This window comes from Ascaphus truei, chromosome 7, assembly GCF_040206685.1.
Source record: "Ascaphus truei isolate aAscTru1 chromosome 7, aAscTru1.hap1, whole genome shotgun sequence".
Taxonomy (NCBI): Eukaryota; Metazoa; Chordata; class Amphibia; order Anura; family Ascaphidae; genus Ascaphus; species Ascaphus truei.
In genome coordinates this window covers 70,639,346-70,657,464 of record NC_134489.1, presented here as the reverse complement: position 1 = coordinate 70,657,464, position 18,119 = coordinate 70,639,346, and the positions used below count along the sequence as shown (strand labels likewise).

Below are 18,119 nucleotides of genomic sequence, written 5' to 3'. Positions count from 1 at the left end.
CAATCCATGAGATTGCTTATATCTCGCTACTATGGCCCTCTCAGCCCCGCTTATTCTCACCAGCTTCTTATTCCCTGCTTTACCTGGCAGTACCCATGACAGTGGTTCTTCAGGGGCAATGAGATCATACAATATAGAGGACCCCTTTGGGATGACTATTCCCTTTTGGATTTCATCCCACCTCCTCACTAACTCCTCGTGGCCTTCCTCAGCCAAGTACTGACCCACATCCCACCAGTGATCAACTACATCTCCTCGCATCAAGATGAACCTAGTGCGGTCCAACCACTCAGAATACCCCTCATACAACGGGGCCCAACACTTGGTGCTATGCTCCGAGGACTGCTTCTTTACTACTAACACAGTCTCAGGCCCTTCAGTCTCTCCACTAGAAGAGACACCAGATGTAGTACTTGAACGGGTGGCAGTCCCATAACGTTTTGGCCTTCCCCTTACAATATGGGTATAATTTGTGGGATTCATTTTCGGGGGTGTCACAGCAGGTACTACTTCCCTCCCCGACCCCTCATCAGACGTAAAACAGTCCCCCCAGTCCATGGCCGACCCAGGCTGTTCCTCCGAAGTGTCCCGTGACTCCCCAGACCACCCTTGGCTGATCGGGACCCCGAGGGAGACGTGACAGGGGCAGTGGCCTTGGGCAGAGGGAATGGAGAAGTGTTCTTACGTTGCGGCAGCGTAATTATCAACTTGTCTATGCCACGTCTCGTTGTGACTGTGGCCAGAGCAGGCTCACCACTCTTCTTGTTGCCCCGATTCTTCACCGCTTGCCGATAACTGTCTATTTCTTCCAGGGACAGGCTGGTACTGATCAGCTGCGCTGACGGATGCTTCCGGTCGGCTCCGCTGTGGCTACCGGAAGTGACGTCATCATTCTCTCGCGAGGGTGTGCCATCTTGGGTGGGGTCCCCCACCTGAACTTCCTCCTCCATCTCGATGTCCAGCGCCGGATATTCAATGTCGCCCCTCAGCTCCACTTGGGCCTTGGTCAGGCCTTTCTCTTCGGCCGCCTCCATCGGAGCCTGTGGAAGGTAAGAGGGTATCTCACCACTCTGCTGGCTTGCGATGGGATCCTCTTCCTCTGACCTCATCTCAGGTGGTTCCTCCGATACGCTGGGAGTCGCCACGGCCGTGGGACTCTTCCACTGCTCCGGCCGCACCAGCGCTTGCTGTCAGGGAATTTCTATACTTAACGGCTCGAGGTCACTGGTAAGTAGCTCTTTCTTCTTTTCAGCACCGCTGTAGTGGCCCGCCGGTAGGCGCATCACCACCGACGCACGGCTCCCGTTCTCATCGTCCGACGAGGAGGATGCCGATGACGGTAAGGGTACCTCCACAGGGGACCGACAGCGAGGTTCCAGGTTCTCGCTGCGGTTGCAGGCCTCAGCGCCATCCTTCTTGGGCACCATCATTAGTAGCGAGCCCCATTCTCCAGGATCGACCTCCTTTTTCTTGATTTTTGGCAAGGCCCCAGCCGTCAGCATGGCTGTATCACATTGCGCCTCCACGTGCCCAGGCACGAACGGCTCCACGGCCCACAAGTAGTGGATGCCGCATTGAGGGCATCTCGCCGTCGTACTGGCTTCTCCGCCCGGTAGTCTACACTGCATACATAGACACCGAAGAATCTCTCGATCACCCGTCTTCACTACCAGGAAGCCTCCTGGAAGTTGGTAGGGGTGTATGTCAAAGTCCGCCATGGCACAGTTAGTAGTTGCACTAGGTAAGGGAGACACACGGCACAACAGTCTCTCTTGCTCACCAGCTCCTCGCAACTGAGGGACAGGAAGCGCACATCCAGCTCCTCCCTCAGTCAGTTCAGACTTCCATTGGCAGATGAAGGGACCCCTCCCTCTGGTGGAGATTAGAGGAGGGTCCCACAGCTTCACGTCATGACCCAGAATCGGCTCTGAGCCTGTCACATTCCAGGAGGGCGCGGCCACGGCTTTCGCGCCACTTCCCCGATCAGGGTGGGGTTCTCTTTTTCGCGCCACTCTCGGCCAGGTTCCTGCAAAATCTTTTTCTGTACACAGCCCACACGGTCTCCCAGGGAAGCGGGAGCCGCCATTTTGCATCGCTCTGCAATCCCTACTAACAGCAGTTGTGACTTGAGTAGTAATCACCGCCTGGCAATCAGATACTCCATCAACCTTCTCACACATAATTGCAATGTCCTCACAGCTATCCTCCTGGTTGCACCCCGGGAATTCAGGCAGGACAATAAAGGCGTGGCCAAAGGCTTTTGCGCCACTCCACAGCCTACTCAGTATAGACGTCTCCGCACACGGTTCCTCCACTGTCCGCACAGCTCGTGCGCTTCCCATTTCTGGCGCGAACCACCATTTCGGGCTCTCCGCATCGCGCGGGACCTCATCACCTATAGTCGCCATCTTTACTTTTTTCTGCAATCGCACATGGTGCTCCTATGCTGGGCAGTCGCCATTTTGATGCAATAAAGTATGCCAGTGCACATCTATATGTATCGCAAGTGTGTCTTACTCAGTTGTGTTGCACTACCTCAGGCTAGGCTAACTCTTTCTTGTGTATGGTGCACACGATATCAGCCCAGTATACGTGCTCTGTGGTTAGTAGTCTGGTTACTGGCTAGAAGTACTCTGGGCTTCTCCATGCAGTACTTAGGGCATCACCTACAGTTGGCTACACCTAGCGCAGACCCTCCCAGGAGTTCCTGACCCATGTTAACCAGGCTACCCCCTTAGGCATCCTACGACTAGCTGCCTCAAGGTGACTAGACCAGCAATAGCCTTGTCTCCAGATCTACTTGACACCTTACAGGGGCATCTAGGGTGTGCTTTGCGAGCAGAGATTCTACCCCTGACTACCCCTAGGCTCCCTTCTCTCCGCAGCACTTTCCTGGTAGCATACATGTTCCTACATCAGTTCGCCTAGCTAAAAGCCTGTCCTGATTATCTCAGCAGCGCCTCCAAAAATGTAACGGTGTTCCCCCCCCTCCCCCCCAATCTCACATTGGCCCCTTATGTGAGGAAACTGCCCCATGTACATGTACATGTAATGTAGTGTGATGCACCTGCTGGCTTGCAGAACTCCTGAGTCTTCCGCGGTGATATGGGGAAATACATCAGGACTGGCTCATGAGGTAATGCTGAGAACTACTCACTTCTGGTACAGCGCCTCCATCTCTTCCAGGTCCCCACGACAGCAGAGAGGAGTCTCTGAAAGAGAACCTCTGGGTGCAGCTTCTCCCTGAATGACTCCACTCTCAGGCAAGAAGGTTCTTTCATGTTGGACATTCTTTATTAACATCATTAGTGGCCGACTGCCCATCATTGCGGTTGGTCTCTAGCCGCTCATCATAAAGGTTGCCCACCTCAAGGAAGTCCCTGGACACCACTCCTAGTCAGGGCCCTAGAAGCTGTCCTTGCTCTTCCCTTACTCCCTAATAGAGTAAGGGGAATAGTCTGCCCACCTCTCCCCTATGGAAGGGCCACAATCCTTGCCAGAGCCCTGGCAGTGTGTTGGGTCAGACAGTCTCATTCAGGTGGGATGAGACACTCACACACTAAATTCAGGAAGTCTCACATACTATATAGCTTCAGTAGGCACACCCCTGTGTCACTGTAAGTGGACACAGAGCATGATGTCACTTCCTTCACTACACAATACACATCACAGGGCATGAGGGAAAACCTCATGATTACGCCTGGCAAACCACACACACACACACACACACACACACACACACACACACACACACACACACACACACACACACACACACACACACACACACACACACACACACACACACTATATATATATATATATATATATATATATATATATATATATATATATTACACACTGTGTGTGTATATATATATATATATATATATATATTTTTTTTTTCCCCATAGTGTTAAAAATCAACCAATCTTCAAAAGAAAGAAAGGTATACTTAAAAAAGGGATGGTAGCATGAAAATAGAAACTTAAGGGGGTTGTACTAGTTGCTTTGTTGAATATTAACAGAGATTCACATTATGCCGAAGGTTTCCTGAAATATTAGAATCTAGTTTGTCTGTATATAATAATAATAATAATAATAATAATAATAATGGGAGACACCGTGGTGAACTTGTGAGATTCTGCATAAATACTAGATGTTTTTTTTTCTGTAGAACAGCCAAGTTTTATGGTTCTAGTCAGATGAAGGTTCATTTTGTTTAAAGTGTGCTAATAAACATCAAGCTGCAAGTCAATTGTTGCACGCTGTCTGGATACCTTTAATCAGTAGAGAGCAGTAAGTGATATGCAGCCTTGGTAATCTCTGGAGATGTGCAAACAACCAGGGGTACTCAACTCATCACAAAGCTCCCCCCCCCACCCTCCAACAGGTTCAGGCTATCCCAGCTTCAGCACAGGTGGCTCATTGAACCATCTGTGTTGAAGCAGGGATTGATTGAGCCACTTTTTCTGAAGCAGGAATATTGTGAAAACCTGACCTGTTGGGGGAGGGGGGGAGGAGGGCTTGAGGACTGGAGTTGAGCACAACACAGCATAAGAATCACTGCGTTCTTTCAGGATATCAGACAATAGATACTGGAGGCCACACTTAAAACTTCAATGGTACTAGCATGAACAAAAGCACAGGGGGCTAGATTCCCTAAGGTCCGTTCACTCGGGGCAAACAGCACAACGTTACCTAACGGAGGAGAACTGGGATTATTTTCTTTACGTTAACGCCTTATTCACTAATGTAGTCACATGCAAAAATAACATCTGTAATTGAGCTCATTGCGCAGTGTTATTTCAAGATAATGCTGTGTCGTTTTGGAATAAGGTCACATATTTAAGTCTTGCCGTTACTTCCAGCCAGACAATACAAAAGGGATTTTTCCTGGAGAGGGGGTGAATGGGTTAGGGAGAGTGGGGGTAAGAGAGAAAGGCGAACAGAGCTTAGTAATACAGTATATCAAGGCTGTATGTTGCACAGATGAATGTCACACAAGAGAAAATACTGTGATTTTTTTTTTCTTTATTTCAGGTAGGGGGGAAAAAAAACAAAACAAAAAAAACATACCCAGAAAGGTCATTTCCAAAACATGCTGTTTAAAAACCAAGACTGAACTTAACAACTTAACAGGAATGGTAGTGGATTGAACCTACAAAAAGGAAACAAACACAGAGACAAAAATACAATCCCAGTAATAAAGACTAAAATGTGGCTTTAAATCATGTTACTTGGGAAAATAAGTGAATTTTTAATATGTATGAATGCGCGCTGTGTATGTGTGTACAGCATAGAAATATACACACCGATACACACGCTTATATATTCCTGAACAAAGTTTACAACAATATTGTCACAGAACTAGAAGATGCAATGTCCAACATGCAGAATTGAACACACATTCAAACTAAACCTTTTAAGGGTCATAAACCAAACTAACCAGCGAAAAATAAAAAGAAGAACTCAAGCTGCATAAGCATGTACCGAGTGCTGTCAGATTCAATAGTGCATCACTGAAATTAACCTCTGGACCATCACAGTTCAGTTGGCTTAACACTTAGCATTGAAGATCTTTCTGTTGCTACCACTTTACATATGTAACATGCAGTGCTCCTTAGCCCTCTCTCTGCACTATTTATCAGACTCAGAGATGCATATATGCAAAATGAACCCTAACTGTAAACACAAATGTAGAAAAATAACATCTGCAAGTTAGAGAAATCCCTAGAATAGTACCTTGTTTAGGGAAAAGCAACATAGGCATAGATTTCGGTAGTTAAAGCAGCAATACGGGTTAACGTTTAAAAATATTTTTTTTTTATTACAGTATTGGAGTAGGGTGTCTCTGGAGCTGAGCCCCATTAATTTTAAGCTCTGGGGACTTCTGCTTCCAGAGATGCTTACTTCCGTAGTGGTGCCTGCATCTCTGCAGGCAGAGAAGCTGTGTTCCTTAATCTAATAAAGGTTTAAATGTCCGGCGTCACACGGGCCAATAGGAAGCCGTTACGGCTTCCTATTGGCCCACTTAACCTGGACCTCTAAACTCTGCAGCGTTACCGGCACCCCCTACGGAGGTAAGTATCTCTGGAAACAGGGGGTTCCCGGAGCTGAATGAACACAGTCCAGCTCCGGAGACTCCCCACTTCAAACTTGTAATAAAAATAAAATATATATATATATATTTTTTAAAGTTAACCATATTGCTGCTTTAAATGGAATCATTTTAATATGTGATTGAAATCACAACACTATACTATTGATAATTTTCTAACATCTACTAGGCACTGCTGGTTGCAGTATTTGAAAGTCGTGTGATTACTAAAAGTGTCTTCATTAATAAATATTGCATGCATGTCCATAGAAAACATGTAGTGCATCAGAAGTAGGGAAGGTAAATAATAATAATAATAATAATAATAATATAATGTGTACCTGAGCTGAGAGGAAAACTTGACTTGGTTTTTCTGTTTCTTTCACTATTTTTCATTGGCTAGTTTCTTAAGCAATTCGGCTTTCTTATTATTTCAACTAGCTACACTTGTATTATACATACTGCATATTTATATATCCTGCGATACCCATAAAGGACTTTTAGTGAATAGGTGAAAGTAAAACTTTTTTTCAGCCTGGGGCAAAACATAACTATTATAAACATTTTTTTTTACATATAGTAAACGTTGTGCGTGTATAAATATATGCACACAGTATGTGTCATTCAGATTTAGACAGAGTACACTATGCCATACATATAATGCAGCCCATTTTCCATCGCCTTGTTGCTGTATTTACTTGGTTTGCTTTAACTGATAGGACCAGAAAATAAAACTATATATATGTATATATATGTATATATGTGTATATATATATAGTGTTCGACAAACCTATACATTTGCTCGCCCCGGGCGAGTGGATTTAACCCCCGGGCGAGTAAATATTGGCCCAAGCAGCACACGTTTGGTACTAGGTGGCGAGTAGATTTTTTTGTGTGGCAAGTAGATTTTTTGGTGATTTGTCAACCACTGTTTATATATATGTGTGTGTGTGTGTGTGTGTGTGTGTGTGTGTGTGTGTATATATATATATATATATATATATATATATATATATATATATATATATATATATATGTGTGTGTGTATATATATATTGCAGTTGAAAGGACTTGCCCCAAACCTTAAGAAGAACCCAAGTCGTACATATCAGCATGAATGCAGTTTCTGTAGAACGGTACTGCATACAAAGGGGATTACTATAAACATAACAGAACGTATCAGGTTACATTGAGAAGTGTAAAAAACAAACAAACAAACAACAAAAACGTAAAACCAATATGTTCATTGTGTGCGCAACAGAAATCCAACACAAGAGTGCATTATGCACTAAGGGTATTTACATTTGTATGCGGATGGAAAAGTGATTTTACTGCAGCTTAGATTTCTATGTTCCAATAATGAAGGCTAAGCACTGGATTCCATCCCATTGATTTCTCACTGCTGATCAACAGAACTAAAGTGTTAGTCAACAGTTTCCGACTTTGACCCACAAGAAGCTAAGATACTAAAGGACAGGAAAAATAGATGGAGGCAATTACAAACAGCGAATTGATTGATGGTTGACATTGTCACGAATCCAGTGCAGAGCAGACTGCGATGCTATTACTAGCACTAGGTGTTGCTATGGGCAACTGTGCAGTGAATCCGAATACAAAGGAAAGAGAAGACGGTGTATGGAAAACCTCATGATATCAGGAAGCGTTGGAAACGCACTTTCTTGTATTAAACAGAATACAAATTCAAGAAGGCAAAACAAGGCTGTCACAATATTTATACTTGAGCTAACACGTTATTGGTATTCACTATTCAACCTTGTTGTTGAACTACTGTAGGTTAGTGCTACTGTCATTCAGATTTTTAGAATTAAATTCCATTCCTGTAGCAATTCTAAATGATAAGGGAAATAACGACCTGTGTAAACGAATCCCTGCCATGGAGAGCTTGCGATAGAATTTTTGGTGTCTGGGACACAGAGTGACTTGCTCAAGGTCACAAGGAGCTTGAAGTAGGTCTTGCATTTTAAAAGACCCCAACCTCTAGAATATGTCAAGAAGCAAACATTTCCAACACTATACAGTATTTATACACATAATTATGTTGCAAGCTTTATAATAGCTGGAAGTCTGTTGTGCAATCTTTTGTGCTTGTACATTTATTTAGGCTGGAAGTGTTTATATTTTGCATACATTTAATGAATCACATGGCTGTAGGGACTGCAGTCACCTCTGAAGCTAGGTATCATTAATTATCACTGCCACGATACAGAAACATGACCCATGAGTCACCTACTGTAAATCTAGATACAGTTAACTTTTTTTTTTTGACCTACAGTATCACACTTAAATGGTCATTGGCCACACATCAATGTGATGTTTGACCTGTTTTCAACATGTCTGCATTAGCATAGGAGCACAAATTGTACAAAAATTAGCCAACAGGAAAAAGGAGGTAGTCACAGTCTAGTCTGATGCTACTCCGACCCTTCAGTATTGATCCATATTGGACAAGTAACAGTCACAATCTCAATCATTTCCACCAGGAAGTAATCTTAGAAAGCAAAAGACATACAAACATATGCAATTAAAACCAGATAACATAGGGGTTTGAAATGATACGGTAATGCTGTTGTAATTGAAGGACGTGCACCCTTTTGGAGTACAAAGCTACTTCGAACATGAAACTGGAAAAATAAAATAGAAAACAAATGGTTAAATGATTTTTTTTTTCAGAATACCTTATAGAATTTCTCTGCATAGTTTGTTTTTCTTTGGGCAATCTGGAACTGATTACAGTTTTTCATTCACTTAATTTATGGGTGGAGCAAAGAGATGCAAACTGAACTCACAAGAAGAATGGTTTTAAAGTAATGCCTATTTTGATGCAAGCACTTAAGAGAAAATAACACCAAACCAGGCAGGCAAAATTGTGTATAGTTATATGGGAGAAGCAAACACTAAATAAAAATATGCATTATTCATTTTTTTTGTTTTTTTTTATACTGTATGCAATGATTATATTGTGCATTGTAGTAACTGTGCTGCATGAATTTAGCTGAGTTAGTGGGTCCATCAACATCAGCTTCAACACAGCATGTAATCCTTTTCACAGCAGCAGTTACACTGGCGACACACTTTATTTGAGCTTGGCTAGTCCCACGAATTCGGGTATACCCGGGTGTATTGAGGTTTGTGACTGTTTTCTGCCCGAGTACATTGAGTTATTTTTCAGGCAGGGATTGAAGCATTTTATTCCCGCTGGCTGCAATACTGCACAGTATATATATATACACTGCATTACAATTCATGAATTTATGCCATCTGGTAGACACGCGAAGCATTGCAGCCTATTAAATCCTAATCATCCTCATTTACCAGATCAGCCGCCCATCAGCCAGGCATGAACCCAGGCTGGGAAGGCAAATGCAACGGGGCTTGTCAGAGGTTAGGAGTGGCGCATTCCAGGTATCTGCCAGGTACATACCGGGTATTTGCTCGAATAAAGTGTGTCGGTGCAGTAACAGTTTGCAAAGCTTGAATGAGTGCTGTTGGTGCTCTCGGACATTAAGACCTTCTTGTGGTTTCGTACTACAACTTCATTATCACCACATTTCCTTCTTTTATCTTCATCTTCAATCCACTGAGCTTCCAGGCATTCAGGCAAAAGCCAAACCATGACCAATAGATTTATTCTCCTTCTATAAAAGCATGGCTGCAGCAACTTAACTGAACAGCTAAGCTTATGACAGCCTATAAGATAACGCTCACGCATGGCAGCAGCTGACTTGCAAGCTTTAAGTCTTCAAGTGACACTCCAAAGCTGGTTGAGGGGAGGAAGCAGGAGTAGGGAAGGAGGTGGAGGAAGAGCTTCCTTGGGACTCGAGTCTTTTTTGGTGCATTTCTTCCCACTTATCTCTGTTTGCCACCACTGAGTCCAACATAGGCTTAAGTTTTACATTGACCTTCACTAAAGACTGAGAAATATAAAGAAGAAAACAAAAATTAGGATTATTAATTTAACACATTGCCCAGTATTTAAGTACTATACATATACATAGATATACACAGATATATATATACACACACACACACACACACACACACACACACACACACACACACACACACACACACACACACACACACACACACACATATATCACACACACACGTTCTCGCATATATACACATACATACACATAGCCCTGTACTCATTCTGTCAAGCTGCTTCCCAGAGAAGAGTTTAACTCCATTCACATGTATGGAAGTAAATTCTCTGAGCATACTGAATAAGGACCAGAAGTAGCATAGACAATTACTTACATCAGAAACTGGTCCAGAAGAGCCTTTATTGTTGAATTGGCATTTTTTTTAAAATGTGGTCTTTTGTGCACAATACGTTTTTTATTTAACATTAAAACGACAATAGTCTTGGAGAAGAAATAAAATATACAAATACCAATGATGTGTAGTCATCTCTTAATTAGGCAATCTAATGAAATTATAACTGATTAGACATTTTTATGCATTCATTACCAAGATGCTACAATTACGGTCAGTGTAGACACTCGTATCTAGAGAAGACCGATTCCTCCTCTGCAAGGCCTCCATTAAATATGCTGCATTCACTATTCAAAATGCTAAGTAGTTTTCTCCTGGTCAGGGAAGCTTTAAACCACATTCGTTTGGTTAGGGAATCCATAATGCGTAGTCGGTTGCATGTACATTACTTGAACATTCCTTACAGTTAAAAATCAAAATACTGTACACTTTAACAACGCTTACGCTGCATGCAATGTAATAGCCATAACTATGAAATAATGCAGTGGTCTATTTTTCAATCTTAAAATTATATATTGCATTGATGTTCCCATTTTTATTTCTGCATTTATCAATAGGTCAAATTCAAATTAGAAAAAAAATTTTTAACCGGCAACCGGTCACATGTTTATAAATTAGGTTTACTTCTGTTTCTTCATTTCCCTGAAATCCTAAATCTTAAGGGATTTAGGATATAAAAGGGAGACACAATTTGCTAAACCAGAAGATCAAATGTACGCCATCATGTTCTAAATTCCAAAACCTGCCCATTTATCTTCCCAGATGGAGTTTTTATTGTTCATTCAATAACATATTACTGCCTAATTAATTGTGGCGTAATGACTTGATAAATTGTCATTAAATGCTAGCGCATTGTAAAACTGGTGTCAAAATCCCTAACAACTTTGCAGCACCGACTGACACAGTATAGATGCAGCAAGTGATATTGTTGCTCCAGATTACACAACAATATGGATTGAAAGGCAGTGTTGGTGCACTACTGTATATTGTGACATATCCCAACAAATGTCAGAAACCCTCTATTCACTAATGGCTGTGAAGCCATTTTGCTCTCGCTCAGATATACTGTACTTTTTAATGAATCATCTGGCTGTCACAACTGCAGTCACCCCTGTACAGTAAATAGCATTTATAATGATCGCTGCCATGATAAAGAGAGGTCACTCGTATAATTCGCCTCCATTGATGGAGCTTAAAGCTGCAGACCAAGCAATATCTTCCATGTGTGTTTTATTTTTTAAATAAATCAGTTTTGTACTATGAGAAAATACTTGTAGTATTTTTTTTAAACAACTCCGTATGACATTTTTACTGTATTATAATGTAACAAGCATTTTTTGTTTCTATAGCAACCATTTACAAAGTCACAACCCCTTCCTCTTCTGAAACAAGGATCTGGCACACCCCTTTTTGAGCCCAGCCCTCTCTCTAGCAGGTCACCAATTCCATCTAGTGACTGGTCACATGATCTTCGCATTTTTGGTCCTCTTCTCTTGCACGGACATCCATTTAGTGAACCCTCAAGCCGAATCTTTGACGATCGATCACAGGAGAACAGATCGATCGGAAACGTAGCTAATGACTTATTATTGTGTGGATTGCACACTGACATATTAAAAGGGGGGGGGGGGGGGACCGGCAGCTTTGACTACTGCTTTAACATTTTCCTGAGAAAGTGGGAAATGGCTTTATCTGGAATACTGTATAATGACCAGAGAGGGAACATCTCTATTTTAAACTGACAAATGGGGTAATCCTATACTGTTCAAAGTGCCTGTCCAGGCCATTTTTGGCAGAAAACTCCTGTTGGCTGCAATGGTGATTTTAGGCCCCAAACAGCCAAAACTGCCGCGCAGAAATCCATTGACGGTAAACTGAACCCCAGCACCATTTAGAACAGGCAGTTTTTTTTCATCCTTTCAAATGAAAATGGGTTAAATATGTGGAAATTATAAAGAGATAGTAAGACATGTTTTTATCGTGTTCTACACCTTGCAACAGAAATACCAATGATTGATTGTATCAAGCAAAAATATATTGTTGGGTGGAATTATTTTTTGTTCCTATTGCAAAAGAGAATACTTAGCCGAGCTCACTATACAAAGAGAATACTTAGCCAAGCTCACTATACAAAGAGAATACTTAGCCAAGTTCACTATACAAAGAGAATACTAAGCCAAGTTCACTATACAAAGAGAATACTTAGCCAAGTTCACTATACAAAGAGAATACTAAGCCAAGCTCACTATACAAAGAGAATACTTAGCCGAGATCACTATACAAAGAGAATACTTAGCCAAGCTCACTATACAAAGAGAATACTTAGCTGAGCTCACTGCAGAAAAAAAAGTGTCTGTAAGGGGGAAAAATAAGACAAGCGAAAGGGGTGCTTGTAAAAAGAAAGGGTCACACTAGGGTAGACAAACCACAAAAAAAATAAAAGAAAAAAGGAACCAACAATAACAAGCCAAACAAAATGGAGGGATAGGGGGAAAAAAGGCTAAATAAAGGGGGGCAAAGTTTGGGGACAACCCCGTCTTCAGGCCCATTCCCAACGGTTTTAAACCACCACAGTATTTCCCTTATCCAATTGCCTATGAGAGCACCCAATAGCATTATTACCAGACTCACAGTGTGAGGCAAAATTGAAGCATTACGTTAAGCAGAAGAACGCTGCAATGTGAGGCAGTATAATACGAGTCACAGGAAAAACGTCCATCCAAAATGCAGTCTGATAAGGGCTGTACTAACAGCTAACCGATCGGAAGACCACCGAGGCCCTACCCCGAGGCTGAGGGATTGAGAAGGAGAGAGCCACGACATCTCTATTGGCGTCCGTTGGTGCTTGGGTAACATTAACCCTGAAATGATTGTTTTTTCTATCTAAATGTACGCTTAATACTCACCTTTATTTTGTGGTTACTAATATAATTTTTAATGCACTATGAGCGTTGTGCGCTGTGTTTTTTTGTATTTCTGTTTGCTATTAGGGGGTATTTGAGCCATCCCTGGTGCCACAGCTGCAGACGTTCCATATACTCTACGTGTTTAAAGGTCACCTCTTTTTGTACATCACTATATCACCTCACTTTTATTGATTGTAGTAGCGCACTATATTTTTTCACATTTTCTCACAGCTCTGGGTTAGCCCCTTCCCCCGATCTCCTCCCCCTCCTGCCTCTGATCTCCTCCCCCTCCTGCCCCTGATCTCCTCCCCCTCCTGCCACTGATCTCCTCCCCCCTGCCCCCAATGTCCGCCTCGGGGTGTCCGCCTCTGAAGGGGTGTCCGCCACCTGCGGGAGATGGGCGTGCAGGGGTGGGGGGGGGGGGGGGTTGTGTTGCGCGGCTGTGCACGTTGGTGGGGTGGTGGTGGTTCCCGTGCTTGCCTGCTCGATTCGGGTGGACTGCGAGGGGGAAGCAGACGGGCACGAACGGGATGGGGAGGCTGAAGAGCCGAGTCTTGGCGCTTCCCCCCTTACTCCACTCTGTGTGTGTAGAGGGGGCTTCCCCCTCCCCCCTCCCCCCTCCCCCCACGAACGCGACCAACAGCCGCAGGAAGATCCAGGGCAAGTCAGAAGCAAGATGGTTGACACTGCTCCGTGAGGGAGGGTGAGGTGGCGCCTACATTGCCTGCCGACAGATCCTCCAGAGCTGACACTGGCTCAGGGGAACCCCGAGGAGAGGCATCAGCCAAAGAGATCTGCTCCGGAGATAGCGGGAAACGGGGTGAGTGATGTCATCAGCACACCAACATTTAAAGCGTGTGCATGTGCGGGTGTGTAGAGTCACCCACCCTGTCAAGTCAGTCACCAACCCACCCAGTCACCTACCCACCCAGTCACCTACCCACCCACCCAAGTCAGTCACCTAAAATCAGTCACATACCCACCCAAGTAAGTCACCTAATGTCAGTCACCTCAAACCCAAGTCAGTCACCTACCCACCCACCCGTCAGTCACCTACCTAAAGTCAGTCACCTACCTACCTACAAGTCAGTCACCTAAAGTCAGTCACCTAAAAGTCAGTCACCTACCTCCCAAGACAGTCACCTACCCACCCAAGTAAGTGACCTAATGTCAGTCACCTAAAACCCAAGTCAGTCACCTACCCACCCACCCAAGTAAGTCACCTACCTACCTACAAGTCAGTCACCTAAACCACCCACCCACCCACCCAAGTCAGTCACCTAAACCACCCACCCACCCAAGTCAGTCACCTACCCACCCAAGTCAGTCACCTACCCACCCAAGTCAGTCACCTACCCACCCAGTCAGTCACCTACCCAGTCAGTCAGTCAGTCACTCACCCAGTCAGTCACTCACCCAGTCAGTCAGTCTCCCACCCAGTCAGTCAGTCACCCACCCAGTCAGTCAGTCACCCACCCAGTCAGTCAGTCACCCACCCAGTCAGTCAGTCACCCACCCAGTCAGTCACCCACCCAGTCAGTCACCCACCCAGTCAGTCAGCCACCCACCCAGTCAGCCACCCACCCAGTCAGCCACCCACCCACCCAGTCAGTCACCCACCCAGTCAGTCACCCACCCAGTCACCCACCCAAGTGTCAGTCAGTCACCCACCCACCCAAGTGGCAGTCAGTCAAAAAGTGTCAGTCAGTCACCCACCCACCCAAGTGTCAGTCAGTCAACCCAAGTGTCAGTCAGTCACCCAACGTGTCAGTCAGTCAAAAGTGTCAGTCAGTCACCCACCACCTCACCCACATACTCTCGCTCTCCCTGTCACCCTCTCTCTCTCTCGCTCTCCCTGTCACCCTCTCTCTCTCTCGCTCTCCCTGTCACCCTCTCTCTCTCTCTCTCGCTCTCCCTGTCACCCTCTCTCTCTCTCTCTCTCTCTCTCTCTCTCTCTCTCGCTCTCCCTGTCACCCTCTCTCACTCACCCTCTCTCTGTGTCTCTCACCCACACTCTATGTCTGTCTCACACTGGATCTGGATCTCTTATTTACCCTATATATCTTAACTGCCCTATACTACACCGAAATAACCTATACTGCTTTCTTCCAGATCTAACTAACCCAGAAGACAGGTAGGGAACACACCCCCTCGCGGGAATGTGGGTACCTGGACATTGAGGGACTGCGGATCAGGTAAGATCCCAGGCGGGATTGCTGCTTTAGATATTGTGAAGCGGGGGCATCCAGGAACTGGTTAAGGGGTTCAGGAAACTAGTCATTCACATCTGGCTTTTATTTCTAGATCTGACACACAAACACACACACACGTAACAAGGACTAAATTGTAGTATAATGTAATACAATAAATACATTTATGTCAAAAACGAATGTTGTTCTGCCTAGGAATTTATTAAATGTATTTTATTTATATATTTTATTTTAAAGCGGGGTTGGGGGCGGGACTAGGGTTGGGGGCGGGACTAGGGGGCGAGTAGCTTTTTTGGTTCGGCGAGTAGATTTTTGGGTGATTTGTCGAACACTGGTTATCATATCCCCTCGTAGGTTACTCTTTTCTAATTTAAATACATCTAATTTAGCTAGCCTCTCCTCATAAGTTAAATTGTCCATCCCCTTTATTCATGTGGTGGCTCTTCTCTGCACTCTCTCTAGTTCCATAATGTATTTTCTAAGGAGTCGTGCCCACAATTGTACTCCATATTCAAGGTGTGCTCTTACTAATGCTCTGTAAAGGGGCATAATTATGTGTACTTCCTATTATCCATTGCCCGTTTAATGCAAGATAAGATCTTGTTTGCCTTTGCAGCTACTACATGATTTTGGGCACTATTGCTAAACCTGCTGCCTGCAAGCACTCCTAAATCCTTCTTCATCAAGGATTCCCCCAATGTATCCCCATTTAATTTGTAAGTTGCCTGTTTATTCTCGCTTCCCAAATGCATAACCTTACATTTATCTGTATTAAACCTCATCTGCCATTTACCTGCCCAAGTTTCCAGTCTCTCCAAGTCCTTCTGGAGAGAAATTACATCCTGCTCTGATTCTAGAACACAATTTAGTGTCATCAGCAAAGATGGAGACTTTGCTCTCTATGCCAACCTCAAGGTCATTCATAAACAAGTTAAAAAGCAGGGGTACCAGTACAGATCCCTGAGGTACTCCACTCACAACTTTAGCCCAACCTGAAAAGTTCAATTTATGACAACTCTCTGTAGTCTATCCTTCAACCAGTTTGCAATACAGGTGCACATATTTTTTTTGAGTCAAATTTGCTTTATTTTGTACACTAACCTTGTGTGGAACTTATCAAATGCCTAATATTCCCTAATATTATATCCTAATATACAATTTATGTAAAGGAGTGCAAAGACATAGAAAATATATTTTATATATATATATATATATATATATATATATATATATATATATAAAAAATCAAATGATCTCCACAGATAATTAGCTCAAGTTAAAAAGGCCTTTAGATCTATATGTATAGTCAGACTAGTTGACTGTAGGGTACATAATATATCCCATATCGATATATTATAATCAGAGGTTTATATCTAATCTTTATTGTTGACTGAGGGTTTATCTGGTTGGTTTGGGTTGGCCACACTCCCTTTAAAAAAAACAAAAAAAACCCATTTAGAACTAACAGGGATTTAATAATGAAATACAAAAGCAATTTGAGTTGTCTTTAAAATAAAATCATTTTATTCAACTTTTCATTTTGATTGATATACAAGAAAATTTTCTTGGTCTATTTTAAATATAATGATGTGGATACAAATTGAATATATATTATGTTCATTGAATTTGAGTATGGATCCTTTATTTTCTGTCCCTCTGTATCTTTTTATTTATTTTTACAGTGTTTTATGTCTTCTCTTACAGGGTTTTATGCTATTTTCTACGTTTTTACACTCATTTACATACATTGTATATTAGGATAGAATATTAGGGAATAGGGGACTGTTCTAATTTGTATCTACCTCGTCGTGACGTCACCATCATTGGATGGTACCTAAGGAGGATATACACATGTGACAATCACTACCCCTGGTCAAGCACAGAGTGAAACGCGTAGGGTGATTTCAACTGTGTCAACTGCCTGCATCTACAAGTACCGGAGACCATCACACAAACCGGTGGGTGAGTCTGGTGTTCCATCCAAGACCCTATGTTGTGGTCTATAGGCCGTTTGCATTTGGTAAAATTGTGAGTGTTTTTACCACATCTTTGCTATTTATAAACAGTATTATACCATGAGAACTGGTATCTCCAAACATTTGAGAGCCCTAAACATCTATCAAACAGAGGACATACATTTTGCTCTTAGGAGCTCATAGACTTGAACCGAACCTGTACCATGTGTATGGTATTAAGTCATCTACTCTGATTTATTCTGTAGTAACTGAATTGCACTATATATTTTTTTTATTCCTATATTTATCCGGGGACTCTTTTGCGCTCTGACGTGTTTGGCATGACTTTTCGTAGTGGCATCTACAGATGCTGCTAAGATTTTGAGATGCATGAAGGAGAGTCTTTTGAGGACAGTATGTTTAGTAACTTCTGCTGGTGCTTTTGTATAGCATATTTTTCATACCTAAATAAGTCATCCTGAAATCTTATGCAGTTCGAAATTTAATGTACACTGGCGACACACTTTATTCGAGCTCGGCTAGTCCCACGAATTCGGGTATACTCGGGTGTATTGAGGTTTGTGACTGTTTTCTGCCCGAGTGCATTGGGTTATTTTCCAGGCAGGGATTGAAGCATTTCATTCCCGCT

General features: G+C 43.2%; 1 protein-coding gene across 1 annotated transcript in view; it reads right to left on the bottom strand.

Annotated features, from left to right (window-relative positions):
- Positions 1-7,125: 7,125 nt before the first annotated feature.
- Positions 7,126-18,119, bottom strand: part of PDE11A (phosphodiesterase 11A) — a 441,965-nt gene continuing 430,971 nt past the window's right edge. The window contains exon 20 of the mRNA XM_075608987.1: positions 7,126-10,032. Coding sequence (XP_075465102.1) covers positions 9,853-10,032 — 180 coding nt within the window. The 3' untranslated portion in view covers positions 7,126-9,852. The remainder of the gene's footprint in view (positions 10,033-18,119) is intronic.